This window comes from Alosa alosa, chromosome 2 (assembly GCF_017589495.1).
Source record: "Alosa alosa isolate M-15738 ecotype Scorff River chromosome 2, AALO_Geno_1.1, whole genome shotgun sequence".
Classification (NCBI taxonomy): Eukaryota; Metazoa; Chordata; class Actinopteri; order Clupeiformes; family Clupeidae; genus Alosa; species Alosa alosa.
This window is the reverse complement of record NC_063190.1, coordinates 38,132,355-38,157,084: the sequence shown is the minus strand read 5'-3', so window position 1 is coordinate 38,157,084 and position 24,730 is coordinate 38,132,355. Positions and strand designations below refer to the sequence as shown.

Genomic DNA, 24,730 nt, shown 5'->3' with positions numbered 1-24,730 from the left:
GAGAAGCAGAGAGAGACAGAAAGAGAATGACAGAGAAAGAATGACACAGAGAGAGAATGATGGGGAGAGAGAGAGAGAGAGAGGGGAGAGAGAGAGAGAGAGAGAGAGAGGGGGAGAGAGAGAGAGAGAGAGAGAGAGAGAGAGAGAGAGAGAGAGAGAGAGAGAGAGAGAGTTTTGTACTTTGGCAACACTGTACCTACAGTCATGCTAATAAAGCAACCTTGAGTTGAACTGAGTTCAATTGAACTGTAAGTGTGTACAACAGAAATGTAGAGGACAGCAAAACACAGAGAATGGAGAGAGGGAGAGAGTGATACAGAGAATGGAGAAGAGAGAAGGAGAGAATGACACAGAGAATGGAGAGAGGGAGAGAGTGACAGAGAATGGAGAAGAGAGAAGGAGAGAATGACAGAGAATGGAGAAGAGAGAAGGAGAGAATGACAGAGAAGAGAGAAGAGAGGGAGAGAATGATACAGAGAATGGAGAAGAGAGAAGGAGAGAATGACACAGAGAATGAAGAGAGGGAGAGTGATACAGAGAATGGAGAAGAGAGAAGGAGAGAATGACAGAGAATGGAGAGAGGGAGAGTGATACAGAGAATGGAGAAGAGAGAAGGAGAGAATGACACAGATAATGGAGAGAGGGAGAGTGACAGAGAATGGGGAGGAGAGGAGAGAGTGACAAAGAGAGAGTGGACCAACTGAAGTCTATGCTCTTCTATAAAGTCATAGACATACGTCTATACTCTATATACTCATATATATACATCTACACTACTCATAGATATACATCTATACTCATATATATACGTCTATACTCTATATTCTCATATATATACGTCTACACTATAAATACTCATATATACGTCTATACTCTATATACTCATAGATATACATCTACACTACTCATAGATATACATCTATACTCATATATATACACGTCTACACTCTATATACTAATAGATATACATCTACACTACTCATAGATATACATCTATACTCATATACTCATATATATCAGTCTACACTCTATATACTCATAGATATCGTCCTACACTCTATATACTCATAGATATATGTTTATATTCTTACTCATAGATATACATATACATCTATGCTCTGTATATATATATATATATATATATATATATATATATATATATATATATTTCTATATCTATACTCTATATACTCATAGATATATGTATATACTCTGAATGAACATCTACACTATATATACTCATGAATGAGATATCCTCATATATATACATCTACACTATATATACTCATAGATATGCATCTACACTACTCATAGATATACATCTATACTCTATATACTCATATATATATGCATCTATATACTCTATATACTCATGAATATCACGTCTACACTATATATGCTCATATATATACATCTACACTACTCATAGATATACATCTATACTCAAAGATATCATATATATACATCTATACTCTATATTCTCATATATATGCATCTATACTATATATACTCATGGGTATACTCATATATCATAGATATCGTCTATATACTCATATATATATACATCTACACTACTCATAGATATACATCTATACTCATATATATACGCCTATACTCTATATTCTCATATATATATCGTCTACACTATAAATACTCATATATATACTCTATACTATATATAGATATACATCTACACTACTCATAGATATACATCTATACTCATATATATACACGCCACACTATATATACTAATAGATATACATCTACACTACTCATAGATATACATCTATACTCATATACTCATATATATACGTCTACACTCTATATACTCATAGATATACGTCTACACTCTATATACTCATAGATATATGTTTATATTCTTACTCATAGATATACATATACATCTATGCTCTGTATATATATATATATATATATATATATATATATATATATATATATATATATATATATCTATATCTATACTCTATATACTCATAGATATATGTATATACTCTAGATAGACATCTACACTATATATACTCATAGATATACGTCTACACTCTATATCCTCATATATATACACATCTACACTATATATACTCATAGATATACATCTACACTACTCATAGATATACATCTATACTCTATATACTCATATATATATACATCTATACTCTATATACTCATAGATATACGTCTACACTATATATACTCATAGATATACATCTACACTACTCATAGATATACATCTATACTCAAAATACTCATATATATACATCTATACTCTATATACTCATAGATATACATCTATACTATATATACTCATAGGTATACATCTACACTACTCATAGATATACATCTATACTCATATATATACGTCTACACTCTATATACTCATAGATATACATCTATACTCATAGATATACATCTATACTCTATAAACTCATATATATATACGTCTACACACTATATACTCATAGATATACATCTACACTACTCATAGATATACATCTATACTCTATATACTCATATATATATACACGTCTACACACTATATACTCATAGATATACATCTACACTACTCATAGATATACGTCTACACTCTATATACTCATATATATACGTCTATACTCTATATACTCATAGATATACGTCTACACTATATATACTCATAGTAGTGATGGGGACGAGACCGCCTATGCCGAGTCCGAGACAAGACCGAGTCTTTGAAGGGTCGAGATCGAGTCGAGACCGAGTCCGTTGGTTTTCAAATACAGTCGAGACCGAGTCTTTGAGGAAGCAAGTCCGAGTCGAGACCGAGTCCTTTAGGAGTCGAGACCGAGTCGAGACCAAGACCATAAAAACATGTCAGTTTTCATATTCATGATTTAATATCACCCCAATTAATAATCAACAGTTAGGCCCAGGCTTGGAATTTCACCATTTTAGGGGCAAGGCCACTTGGCCTTCAGTTGGGCATATTTTGGTGGGGGCACAAAGGCCACATGTCAGGGCACCAAGGCCAAAGTTAACTATACAGTAGTAGGCTATAAAAATAATCAAAGTTGTATTTAGCCTATTCACAGCAGTAGACCTGCATCACTGTATGAAACATTACAAAAACATGAAACATGACATATTACAGAGAACTGTAAATCATCTGATCATCTAATATTTAGATGTCTAGGCTATATTTAATATTTATATTTATTTTATATTTGGCCTGTTATGGAATCATGTATTGAACAATTTAAGCACAGCTCAGCTTTAAGAAACTCAAATAACCTAGATGCATGCTTAGCATTTTTTGGTCATTAAGACTCCTTTCACAAACTCTTACTCAGCTGTATATCCTCTGATTTTAATATTTACCTATATCTAGGCAATATTTGTAACGTTTATTTTGTATTTGGCCTGTTATGAAATCATGAAGAACGATTTAAACACATTTTGAAACCTAAAGACCAAAGTTGGAGACATGAATATAGACCTTGCTGCAGATTACATTTTTAATTTAACCGGAATACTCTGGAACGGCTTACTGTACAGGGGACTGCTTTATTTCTGGTAAGGTCTGCTGTTTATTATGATATATGGTTTGTCATGTGTTGAACTAAGGGTTCGTGAAGTATTCCACCAACATGAATGGGTAGGGGAGATGGGTATAGCACCTTATGTAGACGTTATGATTAAATTTAATTATATTATTTACTTTTGTTCACCACAGCAATTAGCGGCTAACATCGTTTAAAAGCTGAGAAAAAACTCTTTCATGTGATGTGATACATGTGTCTGTGTGATGAGTCGGCTTAGCGATTGCGAGTATTTCAACTGAGAAGAATGGGTGAGTTTGGACGCACTTTCTGTCTTGCCATGTGCTGTCATTTTCTCCACTGTGTAAGACTGAATTAGTTTGCGCTGTGATGCTAAGATTATTTTGACAGGCTATAGGCTAAATAAAAATTAAACGGACGCAAAGCAGAATATTGAAAGAAGGGGGCACCAAGGCCAACGCAAGGGGCAAAGACGTGGCCGCCGTGAAATTTCATTTTCATTTTTTTTTTTATATGAACATAAAAAAATGCGCTGGTCTCGAGGACTCGGTCTGAAATTACGAGTCCTTCTCCTCCCACTGTGGTCCGAGACCGAGTCAAGACCGAGTCTTTGAAGGAACAAGTCCGAGTCGAACCGAAAGCAGAATGGTCTCGAGTCCGAGACCGGACTCGAGTACTGCATCACTGACTCTTAGATATACATCTATACTCATATATATATACGTCTACACTATATATACTCATAGATATACATCTACACTCTATATACTCATAGATATATGTTTATATTCTTACTCATAGATATACATATACATCTATACTCTATATATATCTATATCTATACTCTATATACTCATAGATATATGTCTATACTCTATATACTCATAGATATACATCTACACTATATATACTCATAGATATATGTCTATATTCTTATTCATAGATATACGTCTACACTATATATACACACTCATATATACATCTAGACTCTATATACTCAGATATACGTCTACACTATACATACTCATAGATATACGTCTACACTATATATACTCATAGATATACGTCTACACTATATATACTCTGATATACATCTATATTCTTACTCATAGATATACGTCTACACTCTATATAGCTGTATATATGAGTAGGAGTGTTATATGAGCTGTACATGAGCTGTATATATGAGTAGGAGTGTTGTATGTATATATGAGCTGTATATATGAGTAGGAGTGTTATATGAGCTGTATATATGAGTAGGAGTGTTGTATGTATATATGAGCTGCATATATGAGTAGGAGTGTTATATGAGCTGTATATATGAGTAGGAGTGTTATATGAGCTGTATATTTGAGTAGGAGTGTTATATGAGCTGTATATGAGCTGTATATATGAGTAGGAGTGTTATATGAGCTGTATATATGAGTAGGAGTGTTATATGAGCTGTATATATGAGTAGGAGTGTTGTATGTATATATGAGCTGTATATATGAGTAGGAGTGTTGTATGTATATATGAGCTATATATATGAGTAGGAGCGTTGTATGTATATATGAGCTGTATATATGAGTAGAAGTGTTATATGAGCTGTATATATGAGTAGGAGTGGTATATGAGCTGTATATGAGCTGTATATATGAGTAGAAGTGTTATATGAGCTGTATATATGAGTAGGAGTGGTATATGAGCTGTATATGAGCTGTATATATGAGTAGGAGTGTTGTATGTATATATGAGCTGTATATATGAGTAGGAGTGTTGTATGTATACATGAGCTGTATCGAATATATGATATATGAGCTGCCATTCCATCTCCTTCTCTATCTCTCTTGCAGTGTCTGCCTGGTTGGCTTCTAAAATGGCCGAGGGTCAGCGAGGACAGGGCTGCGTCAGTCACCCCTGTAATGTGTTTCTACTCGCTGGGCTGCGTCAGTCACCCCCGTAATGTGATTCGACTCGCTGGCTGGGTGTCGTGCTGCTCTGCGCTGCACTGCTGGCTTCCTTCTCCAGATCCAGTGATTATATTACGAGCACAATGGCAGTGTTAAGAGCACAATGACAGTGTTAGGAGCACAATGGCAGTGTTAGGAGCACAATGGCAGTGTTAGGCAGTGTTAGGAGCACAATGGCAGTGTTAGGAGCACAATGGCAGTGTTAGGAGCACAATGGCAGTGTTAGGCAGTGTTAGGAGCACAATGGCAGTGTTAAGAGCACAATGGCAGTGTTAAGAGCACAATGGCAGTGTTAGGTTACTAGGAATGGGAGCCCTGTCTGGAGAGGAGCAGAGAGAAGGAGGAGAGAGAGAAGAGAGCAGAGGGGAGAAGAGAAGAGAGGAGGAGAGAGGGAGAAGAGATGAGAGGGGAGAAGAGAAGAGAGGAGGAGAGAGGAAGAGGAGGAGAGAGGAGAAGAGGGGAGAAGAGAAGAGGAGAACAAGAGAAGAGAACAGGGGAGGCAGTCAGCAGCAGGCTAACATGGACACATTTGCTAGTGGACAGGGCCATGGGCACAGGGCGGGGCACAGTGTGGCCAGGGTGAAGTAGCCAGCCAGTGGACAGGGCCATGGGCACAGGGCAGGCCACAGTGTGGCCAGGGTGAAGTAGCCAGCCAGTGGACAGGGCCATGGGCACAGGGCAGGCCACAGTGTAGCCAGCCAGTGGACAGGGCCATGGGCACAGGAGCAGCCTCAGGCAGCCGGGTTCTGCTCAAGCCTTGTTCCTGCGGTGTTTCAGCTGCCTGAGTGAACACTAGGATTTCAGGCTATGTGCTCTGGAAAGCGCTCTTAGACAATCTCAATCTCAATAAATAAGCGAATTAAATTAAATAGACAGCTATCTGTGTGGCATGCCCTGGTACTAGCTGTGTGTGTGTGTGTGTTTTCAAACATTAAGCAGACGTCTGACATGCACTGATATGCTAGGGCTCTCAGTATCTGCAGCTGAGGTAACAGAGTATTATATAACTGGTTGAGGCACAGGTCCTGAAATATCCAACTGAGACACACGTTTGCCAAAAACCCAACTGACGTACATATGACATAAATATCCAGCCGAGGCACACTTCAGTGAATATCAATCTGATACAAAAAATTCAAAACAAAATTATTATTAAGTAGGGCTGAATATCATTGAACTTTTATGGCACCAAACCAGATATTAAAGTATAATTTCATGAAAAGCCTGTCTTAAAACTAGGCTAACACATTCCTAATAAATTACTACGAACAATTGTTACATATAATATGTCTCCGAAATAAGGCACTTCCTATAACATGTCATGTTACATCAGAATAATATACCAAAAACAGAAATGTTAAACCTACAGCAAGCTAGTCTGTAGTCATCCAATGATAACTGCTACATGTTCAATATCTTATTATCCACTTCTTACATCAGCTTCCTCCAATGAAACCAATACACTACAGGTCTAAATGTACCCCAATACACTATAGGTCTAAATGTACCCCAATACACTACAGGTCTAAATGTACCCCAATACACTACAGGTCTAAATGTACCCCAATACACTACAGGTCTAAATGTACCCCAATGACCCCAATACACTACAGGTCTAAATGTACCCCAATACACTACAGGTCTAAATGTACCCCAATACACTACAGGTCTAAATGTACCCCAATGACCCCAATACACTACAGGTCTAAATGTACCCCAATACACTACAGGTCTAAATGTACCCCAATGACACCAATACACTACAGGTCTAAATGTACCCAAATACACTACAGGTTTATATGTACCCCAATACACTACAGGTGTAAATGTACCCCAATGACCCCAATACACTACAGGTCTAAATGTACCCCAATGACCCCAATACACTACAGGTCTAAATGTACCCCAATACACTACAGGTCTAAATGTACCCCAATACACTACAGGTCTAAATGTACCCCAAATCAGCTGCAGCCGCAAATAACAATCTCCTCACTCCCCATGTGCCGTGCCTCAGGACAAACAGTGGCATCACACACATGAACACTTTTGGACAGATTTACAGATTATGAACTTAATTTCCTGGAAGTGAAGACCAACACACATACAAGACCAATAGTTTGTCCGTGCCTTTCAGAAAACCAAAACAAAATGGCTGCAGCATGTTTTCCCAAACATTTGGAACCTTCTTGTAGTTTTCTAAGCTTGAAGATTCAGCTGTTTCCGTGGGAAACAAGAGTAGCACTCACCAGCAGACACTCCCTGCGATAATGGGCAATGACCTTCTCATCGTGACCCCGGTATTGACCTTTCGACAGAAGCTCCTTGTTGAACTGGAACGCATAGATGAGATATACTAGGGCCTCCACATAGCTGAAACACATCAACACAACTCATCAACACACACATCAACACACCAACACAACTCATCAACACACACATCAACACACCTCATTTACACACATCAACACAACTCATCAACACAACTCATCAACACAACTCAACACGCACATCAACACACCTCATTTACACGCACATCAACACAACTCATCAACATGCACATCAACACAACTCATTTACACACACATCAACACAACTCATTTACACACACATCAACACAACGCATTTACACGCACATCAACACAACACATTTACACACACATGTACATGTGTGTTGATGTGGGTGTAAATGAGTTGTGTTGATGTGTGTCAGTGTTAATGTGTGTGTAAATGAGTTGTGTTGATGTTTGTGTAAATGAGTTGTGTTGATGTGGGTGTAAATGAGTTGTGTTGATGTGTGTCAGTGTTAATGTGTGTGTAAATGAGTTGTGTTGATGTACGTGTAAATGAGTTGTGTTGATGTGGGTGTAAATAAGTTGTGTTGATGTGTGTCAGTGTTAATGTGCGTGTAAATGAGTTGTGTTGATGTGCGTGAGTTGTGTTGATGTGCGTGTAAATGAGTTGTGTTGATGTGTGTCAGTGTTAATGTGTCTGTAAATGAGTTGTGTTAATGATGTTTAATCTTGAGGGTTATGGCTTACAGCTCATGAAAAAATAAAAAATGAGTACCTCAAAATATTAAAATCAAGAGATTATAATACAGAAATGCTGGCTTCCTGAGCCTCCTGAGGCTATTAGTCTGGTTCAGTTAACACCACCACAGTCATGCACAATCATGCATGCACAGTCATGCACAATCATGCACAGTCATGCACAAATTTTAAATTGCCCCTTGGGGACAAATAAAGTGCTTTGAATTGAATTGAATTGACAGTCATGCACAATCATGCACAGTCATGACTTGATCGTTGTCCAGAAGATACTCATTGACACCCTCCACAAAGGAGGTCAAGCCGAGCAGACGGGCAGCTGATCACGGAGTGCTGAGGGCAGCTGATCACGGAGTGCTGATTGAAAGCATATTCATGGAAAGTTGACTGGAAAGGAAAATTGTGGTAGAAAAAGGTGTGCAAGCAACAAGAATGACCACAGCCTTGAGAGAATTGTTAAGCAAGTTGATTCAAGAACTTTGGGGAACCTCACAAGGAGTGGACTGAGGCTGGAGTCAGTGCATCAAGAGCCACCATGCACAGACGAGTCCAGGAAATGGGCTACAAGAGTCAAGCCACTCCTGAATCAGAGACCAGGTTAGAGTGTCTTTCCTGGACTAAGGAGAGACCGAACTGGAACGTTGCTCAGTGGTCCAAGCTCCTCTTTTCACATAAAAACACATGTTGATCTAAGTTCCAAGAGTCTGCGGGAAGAGTGGAGAGGCACAGAAGTCCAGTTTGATGTTTCCACGGTCAGTGGTGATTTGGGGTGCCATGTCATTTGCTGGTGTTGGTCCACTGTGTTTTATCAAGTCCAGAGTCAATGCAGCCTTTTACCAGGAGATTTTAGAGGACTTCTTGCTTCCATCTGCTGGCAAGCTTTATGGAGATCCTGATTTCCTTTGCCAGCAGGATTGGGCATCTGCCCACAGTGCAAAAGCTGCTAGTAACTAGTTTGCTTACCATGGTTTTACTGCTTGATTAGAGAATCTATGAGGTATTGTCAAGAGGAAAATGAGAGACACCAGACCCAACAATCCAGACAACCTCAATGCCGCTATGGAAGCAACCTGGGCCTCCGTGACACCTCAGCAGTGCCACAGCTGATTGGCTCCACACCACACCACACTGATGCAGCAATTTGTGCAAAAGCAGCCTGACAAAGTATTGGGTTTAATAAATGAACTATTTCAGATTAGTCAGATTAGTTCATTTCTTTTCAACATTTCTGTATTATTACTAATTTTTGGTTTTCATGAACTGTAAGCAATAATCATCAAGATTAAAACAATAAATGGCTTGAAATATTTTACATGATATCTAATGAATCTAAAATATATCTAAAGATTTACTTTTTGGGGGAAAAAGTTTTCCACAATATTCTAATTTATTTTTTGAGACCCACCTGTACAGTATTACTACTAAACACCTGGCAAAAACTGACTTACTGAGGTAAGGTGGAGCATTATATTGGTTAATTAAGAAGATACATTTCCACATTCCAAGTCCAATATCACGTTTAAGTACACTATGTAACAACCTGACTTTTCCTACCAACTAAACTTGTGTGCAACTCAACGAGGTCCCATAGTATCTGCTGCCATCTAGTGGGGATAGCCTTACTTTTCCTTCTTGAAGAGTTCCAAGCCAATCATCAGATATATTGTCGTGTCCCGAAACTTCTGATATTCGCGGTGCCACATCTGTTTCAGCAGATAAACACAGAGAAGTCAGTATAATCTGTAATAAAGTCAGATGAAGACAAGTCAGTATAATATCTAGTGAAGTCAGTATAATCTGTAATAAAGTCAGATGAAGAGAAGTCAGTATAAACTCTAGTGAAGTCAGCATAATCTCTAGTGAAGTCAGTATAATCTCTAGTGAAGTCAGATGAAGAGAAGGCAATTTTGAGGGTCACCTGCAGGGGGCAGTACAGAAGTCAGCATAGTCTAGACTCTATGATCTGTTGATATTCTCTGCGTATTATAACAGGACTACACAGTGAAATCGACAGCTTAGTTCCTTTTAGTAACAATCAAGTGGAACACACAAACACCCCTCATATTCCTGCATGTTGACCTCCTCTGGCGTGATCATACACACATACACACACAAACACACACACACCCCTCATATTCCTGCATGTTGACCTCCTCTGGCGTGATCATACACATACACATACACACACACCTCATATTCTTGCATGTTGACCTCCTCCGGTGTGATCAGATTTAGCTTCACACAAGCCACCTGCATGATGCTCTTGCACCTGACAAGGGTGAAAAATACACACACACACACTACCGATTACTCAATGATTTTGGAAAAATCATGCATTTTCTAAACTTTAAAATAGTCAACAGTGAATTAAATTGAATTTAAAATATAGTTCAAGTGAAAAACAAATAAAAATATATAGTATACAGCAGTTATCACTGTAGAGCAAAGGTCTACGCTTGATTTAAGCTACACTGATTCGCCACCAAATTAGAGGCGTTTGAATTTCGCTGTGCCAACTCTGATAGATGTCTCTTGCTTGGCATGGCATGCTGACAGTTGCAGTTTCTGACTTCAAAAACATTTCCTCTCAACATCTTGACTTTCTCAGAGATGAAGCAATACAGGACAACAGTAACACTTCAGAGACTCTGGAAGTAGAAAACTTAGCCACAGAAAACCCTCAGGAACTTTGGAAGTAGAGACTTAGCAACAGAAAACCCTCAGGAACTCTGGAAGTAGAAGACTTAGCAACAGAAGAATCCTCAGGAACTCTGGAAGTAGAATACTTAGCCACAGAAAACCCTCAGGAACTCTGGAAGTAGAATACTCAGCAACAGAAGAATCCTCAGGAACTCTGGAAGTAGAATACTTAGCCACAGAAAACCCTCAGGAACTCTGGAAGTAGAGACTTAGCAACAGACCTGCCCGTGACCTTTGCCCTTCCCTGGCCTAGAAAAGTAGTAGGGGCAGTACCGTTCGTCGAAGCCCAGGTTACGGTCTGCAAACTGCGCCAGCAGTGTCCTCTCCAGGATCTTCTGCGGGGCCTCGTTCTGGATGAAGTAGACGATGACGTGCTGCATCCGGTGGTCTCGCTCCGGGGGGGTGTCCTCCTGAGCCAACCTCAGCAGACGTGTGTACTCCACCTCGATGGCCTGCCACCCCACACACAAAGGCATGCCATTACACACAAGGCCAAAATCATAAACACACATTCAATTACGCTACACACACACACTACTACACATGCTGGCATACACACAAGAGCAGCAGCCAAAGCGCTGGGCCTGCTAATGTGAAATATCTATTATTGTTGTTTATTATTTATTATTTATTATTGTTATTTTATTATTTGTTCAATTGGCTGACAATTTATCCAAAGAGACTTACAGACATCAACTGTCTCCCCGGAGCAACCTTAAGGGTTAGGTGCCTTGTGTTCTCAGGGGCACACGCGGGGATTGAACCCACAACTCTGCAGATTACTGCATGCTAGCCAAGCTCTTTAGCCACTACTCCACTACCAGCCGCCATTTCTAAATGTGGAGCACGACATTCAGGCCAAGCTCAACCCACACTGCTACCAGATCATCAAATTCAAGGACTTCAAATCAATGGTCTTGAGTGTAGTTTGCAAAATCCTATTTTAGGCTAAACCTTTCAATTGTAAAATGAACAAAACTGGATCACCTCAGATATTGAGTGTAGAGCTTGGATGTGACGGCATGACAACCTAACCAAGCAACTCTTATTCATCATCTCTGCGTCTGAAAACTGGATGCGACGGCATGACAACCTAACCAAGCATCTCTTTATCCTCATCTCTGCGTCGGCATGACTTGGAGCCTGGTGGAGGACTTTGTGCAATGGTGCAAACTCAATCATCTCCAACTCAACACTTCAAAGACCAAGGAGATGGTGGTGGATTTCCGCAGGTCTAAGCCCACTCTGCTACCAGTCTCCAATGATGGGGTCAATGTCGAGGTGGTAAGCCCCTACAAGTACCTGGGTTTCCACCTGGACAATAAACTGGACTGGTCAGCCAACACTGATGCACTCTACAAGAAAGGGCAGAGCAGGCTGTACTTCCTGAGGAGGCTGCGCTCCTTCAATGTGTGCAGCAAGCTCCTCAGGATGTTCTACCAGTCTGTTGTTGCCAGCGTCCTCTTCTATGCAGTAGTATGCTGGGGAGGAAGCACAAGGAAGAAGGATGCGGGGCGACTTGACAGGCTGGTAAGGAAAGCTGGCTCTGTAGAGGGAGCTGAACTGGAGCGCATCACTTCAATATCTGACAAAAGGACCCTGAACAAAATGATCAACATCTTGGACAATGAGTGTCATCCACTCCACAGCACTATTGTTAAGCATAAGAGCCTGATCAGCTGGAGACTTCGCTCACTGCCTTGCCCAACAGACATACTGAGGAAGTCATTTGTCACCAGGGCCATTGAACTGTTTAATGCATCACTTAAAGGAGAATTCCTTTATCAGATTCCAAAAATAATTCAGTGGAAATGCATGGATTCCAGTTTCTTCCAGTAGCAGCAACTGGAATCCATGCATTTCCACTGAATTACTTTTGGAATCTGATCCCTTATCATACCTGTTCATTCTTACTCGTCATTTCGACTTATCGTGACTAAATTCAAGATGGCTGCAAACGTTAAACCCGCGAAGATACTGTCTGTATAAATCGCCTTGTAAGTACACTACCAGTGCTTTTTCAAAGTTCTCAATGTCTCGCTTTTAAATGTCAGGGCCCTCGAAGTCTACCAATGAAGTGTGGGAGATACATTGAGCCTCGTGAAATGGGTGTAAAACAGTGATTTATTTGCATGGCTAGCCCGATGCGAAGCACCACTATTGAAAAAGCTGTTGGTAGCATCGGCTAATTAGCCAGATTTTGGAGTGCAGGGGACAAGCTGAGATGGGCTATGAGACATACGTTCACACTCGGCATCATGTTTCAATACACTTTAGGTCAATATCACACCGGAATTCTCCTTTAAGGGAAGAGGAGAAATAGACTTATCCGCATAGTCTGTCGGCCTCTTCACCACCTCCAATGTCTTGAACTGTCTGTCCACTAGCCACTTTACCATTGTCTTCTGCCTCACTGTTTGCGTGCTTTATTAGCACATTTGCACAAGCCCTCCCTCCATGCCACAGCCGAACTGTGACCAGACTTATACCTTTCTTAATATAGTTATTTATACATAGATATATAGACTTTATTCTTGCACTGTTGCACTGTTTGACTTACTCATTTGCACCATCACCATGACACTCATTCACAAAGAGCACCTTACCTTACGCACAGAGGACCACAGGCTCAGTCCCTGCTTCAGTCATTGCAAGCGCACCTGATTGATTAATCATCCACTATGTGGATACTGTTTTTTAGAATTGATTTAGATTAAGTTTTATTTAGTATAATTTGTATTTTAGTATATTTAGTATATTCTACAGTCCTTATTGCTTAGTTGTGTTTTTTTATATTATATACTTTTAATTACTTTTTCTGCTGTTAGTAAATGTGTGTGTGAGTAAGTAAGGTTAAGTATGTAAGCAAGTATATATACTCTTTTGATCCTGTGAGGGAAATTTGGTCTCTGCATTTATCCCAATCCGTGAATTAGTGAAACACACTCAGCACACAGTGAACACACAGTGAACACACAGTGAACACACAGTGAGCTGAAGCACACACTAATCCCGACGCAGTGAGCTGCCTGCAACAACAGCGGCGCTCGGGGAGCAGTGAGGGTTTAGGTGCCTTGCTCAAGGGCACTTCAGCCGTGCCTACTGGTCGGGGTTCGAACCGGCAACCCTCCGGTTGCAAGTCCGAAGCGCTAACCAGTAGGCCACGGCTGCCCCAAGTGTGTATGTTGTCTGTATGCTACTGTATACTGTATGTGACCTTGAATTTCCCCTAGGGATCAATAAAGTATCTATCTATCTATCTATCTATCTATCTATCTATGACAACCGAACCAAGTCATTGTGGCATCATGCAAGTCCCTGATTTTGTTTCTCCCAAACTCCAATGCTTTCCAACAGCACAGCAAGCTTACAGCCCACAACCATGCTGTACGCAATTACGAAGCACCGTCTACATCTACCTAATATACTCTTATTACATCGTATCATTTCTTGTTCTCTTCAAACAAGCAAAGACTCATCAATTCATGCTCATCAAGTTGCTAAATGACCCCTGGGTAATATTTAGGCCATCTACACAACTACATTAAAAACAGAAATCATGTGTAATTTTGTGCAAGCCATTTAAGAATCATCATACTAACAAACAAACACAGTACTGCTTTATTCATGTCAAGGTCTAACTTGCTAAGGAATATCCCAGTACTGCTGTAATTCATGTCCAGGGGCCTGTTGCACAATAGCAGAATTAAGACATCCGGGATAAGTTACTGAGCTGCGCTCAATGAAAACAAAACAAGAGCGTACAGGCTTAATTGGTTGCACAACGAGCAAGCCAGGATGAGCAGACACGGATTCATCAAGCCAGGTGAAACCTATCCTGGATAAGTGCGCGCTCACGGCTCCAGGTGAAACCTATCCTGGATAAGTGCGCGCTCACGGCTCCCTCAAATAGACCCCACCACCGATCACAGATTCACTGATTCACCATGGCAACTAGAGCGGCTTCATTGCTTCTTCTACGGTGTGAAGTAGGTAGATAGCCTTCTCACAACAGCAACAAACAGCAACACCTCTGTTAAGGAGAATATTGCAACTAGTTCCACGACCACCACGCGTGAAATGGTTAGGCACTCCCATGACGTCACATTGTAGCATGACAGGTCGGGAATGGCGAGTATGTAAAAGTTAATTAATGATCACAAACGTTTAAATAATGACAGTGGGTCTAGGTATATGTGATAACAATGTGTAGTGGGCAGTGGAATAACTATTGGTTTCCGTTTGTGGTGACTGCTGACTGAGATAAGGGGTGAGATTAAATAGATCCTGGAACTTAGCCTGGTCTGGAGCAGGCTAGCTCCACAGAATAAATCGCCATGGTGATTTATACCATAACATATCCTGCTGCCCCCTATCCCGCTTTTGTGCAACTGGATCACGGATAAATTGAGCCAGGATAACCAAGATATCCTGGCTTAATCCCTTATCCTAGTTTTGTGCAATAGGCCCCAGGTCTAACTTGCTGTTCAATTGCATTGATAGACCAAATAATAGGGGCCAGAGTTTTAAAAATGAAACCATCGCTTTTGGGATTTAAACCAAAAGTTCTAATCATCTATGAATTGTGTTTTCCACATCAATGCCATATCAATGAAGTCACACACACACAGAATCGAGAGAAACAGTGTGAGAGCAAGCATAGGTGAGATGGGGTGGGGGGGGTTGTTATGGCCGTCATGCAGGGCAATGCGGGGAGCTAGGGGGTACCTTAAAGAAGGCCGTCTCTGGGCCGTACTTGTCAAATATTTTCCTGGTTTTGCCAACAGCCATAATAACACCTTGCAAACTCGGAGTCAGCACAGCCTGCCCAAGAATACAGAACAGTCACAACATCACTCACTCCCTCCCACACACACACACACACACACACACACACACACACTGTTCATTCCTGATAAGAAATGGACATTCATTACTAAAAGATCAACAGATACACACACACACACACACACACACAGATATCAGCCCATCGTCTGTGTACTGCAACACACATTCACACACACTCAGACATCCACTCCAGCCAGTTTAGGAGTCATTCACAAAACCGACACTTTATAGAACACACAACCCAAAGGATTGTGGGAAATGATTCCAAGATGGAGCAGGACGGCCCAGCAGGGTCCTGATGAGAAGTGGGCTGATGAGAAGTGCATGTACTAGATCTCAGATGCTGATGAGAAGTGGGCTGATGAGAAGTGCATGTACTAGATCTCAGATGCTGCAAAGCTACACAGCCACACTACACACTGAATATGAGACCCCCCCCACACACATACTACACTGAATATGAGACCCTCCACACACACTGTACACGACACCTTCCACACACACACACACACACTGAATATGAGACCCCCGCCTCACACACACACACACACACACTGTACACGACACCCTCCACACACACACACACACACACACACACACCCATAATGGTGACCCCCACAGACACACTACACACTGAATATGAGACCCCCGCCTCACACACACACACACACACACACACACTGTACACGACACCCTCCACACACACACACACATTACACACTGTACACGACATCCCCCACACACAATACACACTGTATACGAGACCCCCCCCTCCACTCATGATCATGCCCCCCCCTCCACATCATGCCCTCCACTGACACAACGCACAAGCAGTCTGCTGAGATGTAACAAACAGATCATTTCATTTGGAAAACAGCTGCAACAGACAACAAGCTGAACAAACAGGGGCCGATTCCCCAAAACGTTCTTATCTCTAAGTAGTTCTTAACCCTCTTAACCCCTCTCTTAACGTTATCTTTTCCCGACACGATCGTACGCTAAGTATATCTTCTGTAAGTCACACTTTCGTAAGGTTGGTCTGGACCATTCGTAAGCTCTCTCTTAACGTTGTTTGAGCTCTCAAGCCGCTAGTCGCCGCCACTGTGCAGCAGTCTTTAGAAATCAGCGCAGCGCTGTACAAGTCAAACTATGGTACAGTATGTTGATGATGTTGTGGCTCAACGATTTATGTTATGGACATTTTAAGACTAATAATAAAATATGTTCGCAATGGATGCAGGTCTATTTATGAAGTTTACTTTATTTGGTATCAGAACTAATATGGTGGTAATTAGCCTAGGCTATTTCGTAATGTCATTAAAGCGTTCAAATTGGCAATCACTTTTGATAATTAAAAGCTAGCAAAGAATTTGCCTCTAAATGGCTAAGATCTATAAATAGGTAAGCATGGTGGTGTCCAGTAAGCGACCAACTAGGCCTATGGCAGTGATCCAACGTGTCCTTGTATTGAATCAAAAACGCCGTGTAGTCGATGTCGCTCCATAGCTCTTTTTTGTTGCTGTTGCACAAGTTATTCCGAAAGCTGGAAAACAGTGTCACCTTGTGCAAGCTCACCTCGTCCAGCAAAACTTTAAGTTCCTCTGACGAGAAGCTTGGTGCCCTTTTTTTACGTTGCTTCCCCACCATACTGTATCTAAATCTCTCTCTGTTCATTGTAGATAGGTTGCTTTTTATTGAAAACATTAACCAATGGCAATCAATACCACATTAAACAGAAGTAACTGCAGCTGCTTGCCAATCAATTCTAATTGTAAGATACCTTACCATTAATATAAAAGTGTATTACATCATTTTTAGAAGTCGTTAAACCCATGTCAAGAAGTGTCAACTGGATAACGGTGGATGATTAGCGAGGGATAGGTCTACCCGGTTACTCTACCGGTCACAACATATCGTGTGAACATATTACTGACAATTTGATAATTTAGTTAATAGTTTATATATTTTTTTAAAGTATATTTTTTGGGCTTTTTATGCCTTTAATTAGATAGAATATTGGAAATTGACAGGAAGTGAGTGGGAGAGAGGTGGGATCCGGAAAGGACCACGGGGCGGGAATCGAACCCAGGTCGCCGGCGTACGGTGCAGGTGCCCCAGCCAGTTGTGCCACTGCTGGGGCCAATAGTTTATATTTTACTGATATCTTAAACTATGTTCAAATAAATGTTACTGGAATAATTTGAGGAATGTTTCATTTGCATAGAACGTGTTGTCTTTCTTAACGCCGTCATGCACCTTCGCGTGAAGTAAAAAAACGATTCCTGAGCAATCGATGCCAACTAATTCAGCACCTTCACTTGGGACAGCGCCTTTGTAACGTCGAACGTAAGAGGCTGAGTGTTAAGAAGCTTCCTAAGGGACACTTCGGGGAACACACTTAGGAACATAAACAACTTTGGAAAGATGTATCTTTTGAGTCTTCTTAGCGCGCTAAGAGTGAGCGTTATCAGGGAACCGGCCCCTGATCCTTTCATTTGGAAAACAGCTGCAAAAAACAACAAGCTGGACCATAGACTGTATATATAGAACAGTCTATGCGCTGAACAAGTGCTGCTTCTATCAGATCTGCCCATGCTTGTCCCCAGTAACATGACCCCATACAGTACATTTCCTCATGTAGTTTAGTATTGAGATGCCCATGCTTGTCCCTAGTAAGATGAGCTCATATTTCCTCATGTAGTTTAGTATTGAGATGCCCATGCGTGTCCCTAGTAACATGACCCCATACAGTACATTTCCTCATGTAGTTTAGTATTGAGATGCCCATGCTTGTCCCTAGTAAGATGACCATGTTTCATAATGTATTTTAGTATTGAGATGCCCATGCTTGTCCCTAGTAAGATGACCATGTTTCATAATGTATTTTAGTATTGAGATGCCCATGCTTGTCCCTAGTAAGATGAGCTCATATTTCCTCATGTATTTTAGCATTGTGATGCACGTCACATTCCCATTCACGTCCAGATGCACACAAAGCTCAGGTCTATGGATCAGCTGAACGATCCCAGACGCCCCAGGTTCACAGCAGAGGGCAAAGGTCACAGGTCACCATGGAGACTTCAGACAGGCACAGGGGGAGGCACAAGGAAGGAGTGAAGCGAGGAAGGTGGGTGGGGGGTGCTACCTCATCATCGTACCCCTCCTCCTCTGTCTCAGTGAGGCTGGTTCCTACTTGAGGGGTGGCCATCTCCACTACCTGGGAGGGAGAGCAGGGGGCATCTGCCCACCCCTGCACAGCGGGGCAAGGGGAGGACTGGGGGCAAGAGGCAGGTGGGGGGGGGGCCTGAGCAGCAGCGGGGTGGGGGGTGGGGATCGGGGATGAAGGGATGGAACTGGACTGTGGAGAGAGGAAGAGAGAGGGAAAGAACGACAGACAGAGAGAAAAGGCTAGAGGAGTGTGGGAGAACAATCGGGAACAGATGCAAAAACTCAAGTGTAAGGAAGAGACAGATGATGAATGGATAGAAGGATAGCTAAGGAGAGGATAGATAGATAGATAGATAGATAGATAGACAGACAGACAGATAGAAAAACAGATATAGAGAGGAGGAGGGAGGGAGAGAGGGAGAGAGAGAAGTGCTAAAAGGTGCAAAGAGAGAAAGGAAAAGAGGATGAGAGTTGCATGGAGTCACTGGAGGGCCATGCTGACAAACACAGATCCAGGTCAGCACCCTTACATCCAAGCTAATCAGAAGGACTGGTTCTGAGGGTTCTGAATGCGACCCAACGCAAACCGGGATGAGTCTAGGGTTCTGAATGCGACCCAACCCAAACCGGGATGAGTCTAGGGTTCTGAATGCGACCCAACGCAAACCGGGATGAGTCTAGGGTTCTGAATGCGACCCAACGCAAACCGGGATGAGTCTAGGGTTCTGAACGAGACCCAACCCAAACCGTTCAGAACCAACCCAAACCGGGATGAGTCTCCGAATGGGCTAGGGTTCTGAACACAACCTAACCCAAACCGGGATGAGTCTAGGGTTCTGAACACAACCTAACCCGAACCGGGATGAGTCTCCAAACCCACTCAGGGGGACTGGGAAATATGCAAAGGGATCAGGGAGTCAGAGGAACACTAAATCCTCAGAGTAGGAAAAACAATTTCTACAGGATCTCCAAATGAAACCAGAAACTTGAACCCCTAAGACTACGGTACCTAAATTATCACTTCTTTATATCTTTTAGAGAGAGAGAGAAAAAGAGAGAATTTGGCCGAGTCCTACTCCATTAAGAAGGAATTCAAGGCTAAATGAATAAGTGTAGATCAAAGGCTTTTGGTGTCATGTTTGGTGGTTGCTTTAGGGTCCTTTCAAGCGGGAACAGACCTCCCGATTTTTAAGCCTGATTTTGAAAGGATAGAAAGTCCGTGACAACCGTGGGAAGTCCAAGGGAGGCAACGGTAGTCATGGTGTTCAGTCGTGGAATCGTTATGTGTTTGGGTAACAGACTGAATCCTTTGCAATTCTTTCCATTGTGATTCGCGATCCACATTCCATCATACTGTACATGTTTGAGATTTTCTTGACCCATCTGTTCTATGGTCGTCAAGGTCGCCATTAACCAACCAACAGCTCAAATCTACCAGACTCCGTCTGTCATCCGTCATGTCATCTCATACCATACTTGAGATTGAAAAAAATCGGGAGGTCTGTTTCCAGCTTCAGGCTCAGGCCTCAGAGGTCTGTGTGTGCGTGTGTGTGCGTGTGTGTGTGTGTGTGTGTGTGTGTGTGTGTGTGTGTTCGTACCGCATTGAGCAGGACTTCGGGGCCCTGGGTGCTGTGTTCTGCGACTGCCGTAGCAATGGCCCTCTCGGTCTCTTCCCTCAGATGCCTGGAGTCGTCAGTGGGCGACTGCTGCTCCATGTACTCAGGGTCAGGCAGCTGGGCTGCAGCTGGAGGAGGAAGAGGAGGAGGAGGAGGAGAAGGTGGAGGGAGAAAGGGAGAGGAGGAGGGAGAGGTGGAGGAAGAGGTGGAGGAAGAGGTGGAGGTGGAGGGAGAAAAGATCTTTATTGTCTGCAGTCTGTACAAAGCATCACATACACACACAGAACACTGGCATATTAAGAAATTCTGGACATCGCATACTACCCTCACATACTACACACACATACATACGCACACACATACTACACTCATATACACACACATACTACCCTCACATACCACACACACATAGAACACTGGCATATTAAGACATTCTGGACATCACATACTACACTCGCATACACACACATACTACCCTCACATACTACACACACACTACCCTTGCATACTACACACACACCATCAGGACATGGCATACTGCACATATAGCACAGGCATATTAAGACATGTTTCACAGGGCCAGGAGGAGGGACAGGTGGGACAGGCTTGCCACCCCACATGGAGAAATATTGCACGTTAACAATAGAGAACCTTTCAGAAATTATCTTTTGTGCGATTGGATTAGGAAAACCATAGTTTTGGTGAACAGAGATGAAGATCATCCCTTGATCCATTTATTTGCGCAACAGCCAGTTCTGCGTTCACTCCAGCGAGAGTAAAATAAATGTGTAAAAGCGGAGTCATCATCATAGGCTATTTGATACGGCCCATGGCTGTATCAAAGGGCTATTAATGCATGATAGCCTAATAGCCTATATATTTCGTAAGGAAATGTAAAATACAGATTAGACAGAACTATGCTCAAATTCAAAATAAACTTTTAAAGCCTACCTCAATAAAGCATAATGCATTGCAAAGGGAATATATTTGTGTTGTATATACAAGCTTAACTAGTGTCAATTTAAAGACCCGTTATTTCCATTTTTTTGGATTAGACTAGACTGTTTCTATGCTGTTTTCATGGACAGCAAGAATCCTCTTTGTCCATTGTTTTAAGTAACATTGTTTGTTGCTTCTATCCACGTTATCTCCAGTGGTTCCGTTTCACTTGCGCAGACACACACACACATGAATGAGCGCTCGCACCACTACCCCCTAATTTGTTACCTCTTTATTTGAGAACACTAAATTAAGGAATATTTCCTAATCTGGAAAAAGTTTAGTTTATTTTTCTTTCGGTCTGCAGTTCCATCTATACACCTCCTCCATCGATACACCTCCTCCACCCCTGTCCCATATCCCTCCATCTATACACCTCCTCCACCCCTGTCCCATATCCCTCCATTTATACACCTCCTCCACCCCTGTCCCATATCCCTCCATCTATAAATCTCTCATCCTGTCTTTCCACTTCACTTCTGTCCCCCCCGCCCCTCACCTGTGCTGTCTCTGTGCCACCTCACCTGTGCTGTCTCTGTGCCATCTCACCTGTGCTGTCTCTGTGCCACCTCACCTGTGGTGTCTCTGTGCCATCTCACCTGTGCAACCTCACCTGTGCTGTCTCTGTGCCACCTCACCTGTGCAGTCTCTGTGAAATCTCACCTGTGCGGTCTCTGTGCCACCTCACCTGTGCTGTCTCTGTGTCATCTCAACTGTGCCACCTCACCTGTGCTGTTGGCCTGTGGCGTCTCTGTGCCATCTCACCTGTAGCATCTCTGTGCCACCTCACCTGTGCTGTCTCTGTGCCATCTCACCAGTGCCACCTCACCTGTGCTGTCTCTGTGCCATCTCACCTGGGCTGTCTCTGTGCCACCTCACCTGTGCTGTCTCTGTGCCACCTCACCTGTGCTGTCTCTGTGCCATCTCACCTGTGGTGTTGGCCTGTGGTGTCTCTGTGCCACCTCACCTGTGCTGTCTCTGTGCCACCTCACCTGTGGTCTCTGTCTGCATGGTGTCTCTGTGCCACCCCTCACCTGTGCTGTCTCTGTGCCATCTCACCTGTGGTGTTGGCCCTGTCTTGGCCTCTGTGCCATCTCACCTGTGGTGTTGGCCCTGTGGTGTGTCTGTGCCACCTCACCTGTGCTGTCTCTGTGCCATCTCCACCTGTGGTGTTGGCCATCTCACCTGTGGTGTCCTGTCTGTGCCATCTCACCTGTGGTGTTGGCCTGTGGTGTGTCTGTGCCACCTCACCTGTGCTGTCTCTGTGCCATCTCACCTGTGGTGTTGGCCTGTGGTGTCTCTGTGCCATCTCACCTGTGCTGTCTCTCTGCCATCTCACCTGTGGCGTCTCTGTGCCACCTCACCTGTGCTGTCTCTGTGCCATCTCACCTGTGGTGTTGGCCTGTGCTGTCTCTGTGCCATCTCACCTGTGCTGTCTCTGCCATCTCACCTGTGGTGTTGGCCTGTGGTGTGTCTGTGCCACCTCACCTGTGCTGTCTCTGCCATCTCACCTGTGGTGTTGGCCTGTGGTGTGTCTGTGCCACCTCACCTGTGCTGTCTCTGTGCCATCTCACCTGTGCTGTCTCTGTGCCATCTCACCTGTGGTGTTGGCCTGTGGTGTCTCTGTGCCATCTCACCTGTGCCATCTCTGTGCCATCTCACCTGTGCTGTCTCTGTGCCATCTCACCTGTGGGGTGTCGGTGCCATCTCACCTGTGCTGTCTCTGTGCCATCTCACCTGTGGTGTTGGCCTGTGGCGTCTCTGTGCCGTCTCCCCCTGCTGCCTTGGTCTCCGTGCCAGCGGGTGGTGCCGCGGGGGTGGTGGTGGCGGAGGCGAGGGTGGTGGCAGAGGCGAGGGCCTGCTTCTCTTGCTGAGCCTTGCGGGCCTGCAGCATGTCCCAGACCTTCAGCTCGCGCTCAAACTGCACATTGTCCTCCTTCACATACTCCTGCAGGTCCACTGGGAGCTTAGCTAGGCCGGTCACCATCAGGCCCGTCTCCACGTCAAACTCCTCTGTACACACACACACATTATGCAACTGCGTTATATAAGCTCTACTGGCGCGTACACGTGCATTACCACAGACAACAGAGCGTGTTTTCTCTGGCCTGTGTGCATTACCACAGACAACAGAGCGTGTTTTCTCTGCATTTATGTTTAATCCACTCTAGGCGTATGTTTAATCCCAGTCTAGGCGTATGTTTAATCTAGGCGTCTGTTTAATCCCACTCTAGGTGTATGTTTAATCCACTAGGCGTATGTTTAATCTAGGCGTATGTTTAATCCCACTCTAGGCGTATGTTTAATCCCAGTCTAGGCGTATGTTTAATCCCACTCTAAGTGTATATTTAATCTAGGTGTATGTTTAATCCCACTCTAGGCGTCTGTTTAATCCACTAGGCGTATGTTTAATCCCACTCTAGGCGTATGTTTAATCCCACTCTAGGTGTATGTTTAATTCCACTCTAGGCGTCTGTTTAATCCACTAGGTGTATGTTTAATCCCACTCTAGGCGTCTGTTTAATCCACTAGGCGTATGTTTAATCCCACTCTAGGTGTATATTTAATCCCAGTCTAGGCGTATGTTTAATACCACTCTAGGTGTATGTTTAATCCCACTCTAGGCATATGTTTAATCTAGGCGTATGTTTAATCCCACTCTAGGCGTATGTTTAATTCCACTCTAGGTGTATGTTTAATCCCACTCTAGGCATATGTTTAATCTAGGTGTATGTTTAATCCCACTCTAGGCGTATGTTTAATTCCACTCTAGGCATATGTTTAATCTAGGTGTATGTTTAATCCCACTCTAGGCATATGTTTAATCCCACTCATCCCACTCT

At 42.8% G+C, this 24,730-nt stretch overlaps 1 protein-coding gene across 1 annotated transcript in view; it reads right to left on the bottom strand.

Moving 5' to 3' along the window:
* Nucleotides 1–24,730, bottom strand: part of usp25 (ubiquitin specific peptidase 25) — a 79,229-nt gene that overhangs the window by 2,815 nt on the left and 51,684 nt on the right. Inside the window, exons 18-25 of the mRNA XM_048238004.1 lie at nucleotides 23,625–23,900; nucleotides 20,871–21,016; nucleotides 19,250–19,408; nucleotides 15,985–16,080; nucleotides 11,530–11,708; nucleotides 10,747–10,825; nucleotides 10,180–10,259; nucleotides 7,756–7,879 (exon numbers count right to left, since the gene is read on the bottom strand). Coding sequence (XP_048093961.1) covers nucleotides 7,756–7,879; nucleotides 10,180–10,259; nucleotides 10,747–10,825; nucleotides 11,530–11,708; nucleotides 15,985–16,080; nucleotides 19,250–19,408; nucleotides 20,871–21,016; nucleotides 23,625–23,900 — 1,139 coding nt within the window. The remainder of the gene's footprint in view (nucleotides 1–7,755; nucleotides 7,880–10,179; nucleotides 10,260–10,746; nucleotides 10,826–11,529; nucleotides 11,709–15,984; nucleotides 16,081–19,249; nucleotides 19,409–20,870; nucleotides 21,017–23,624; nucleotides 23,901–24,730) is intronic.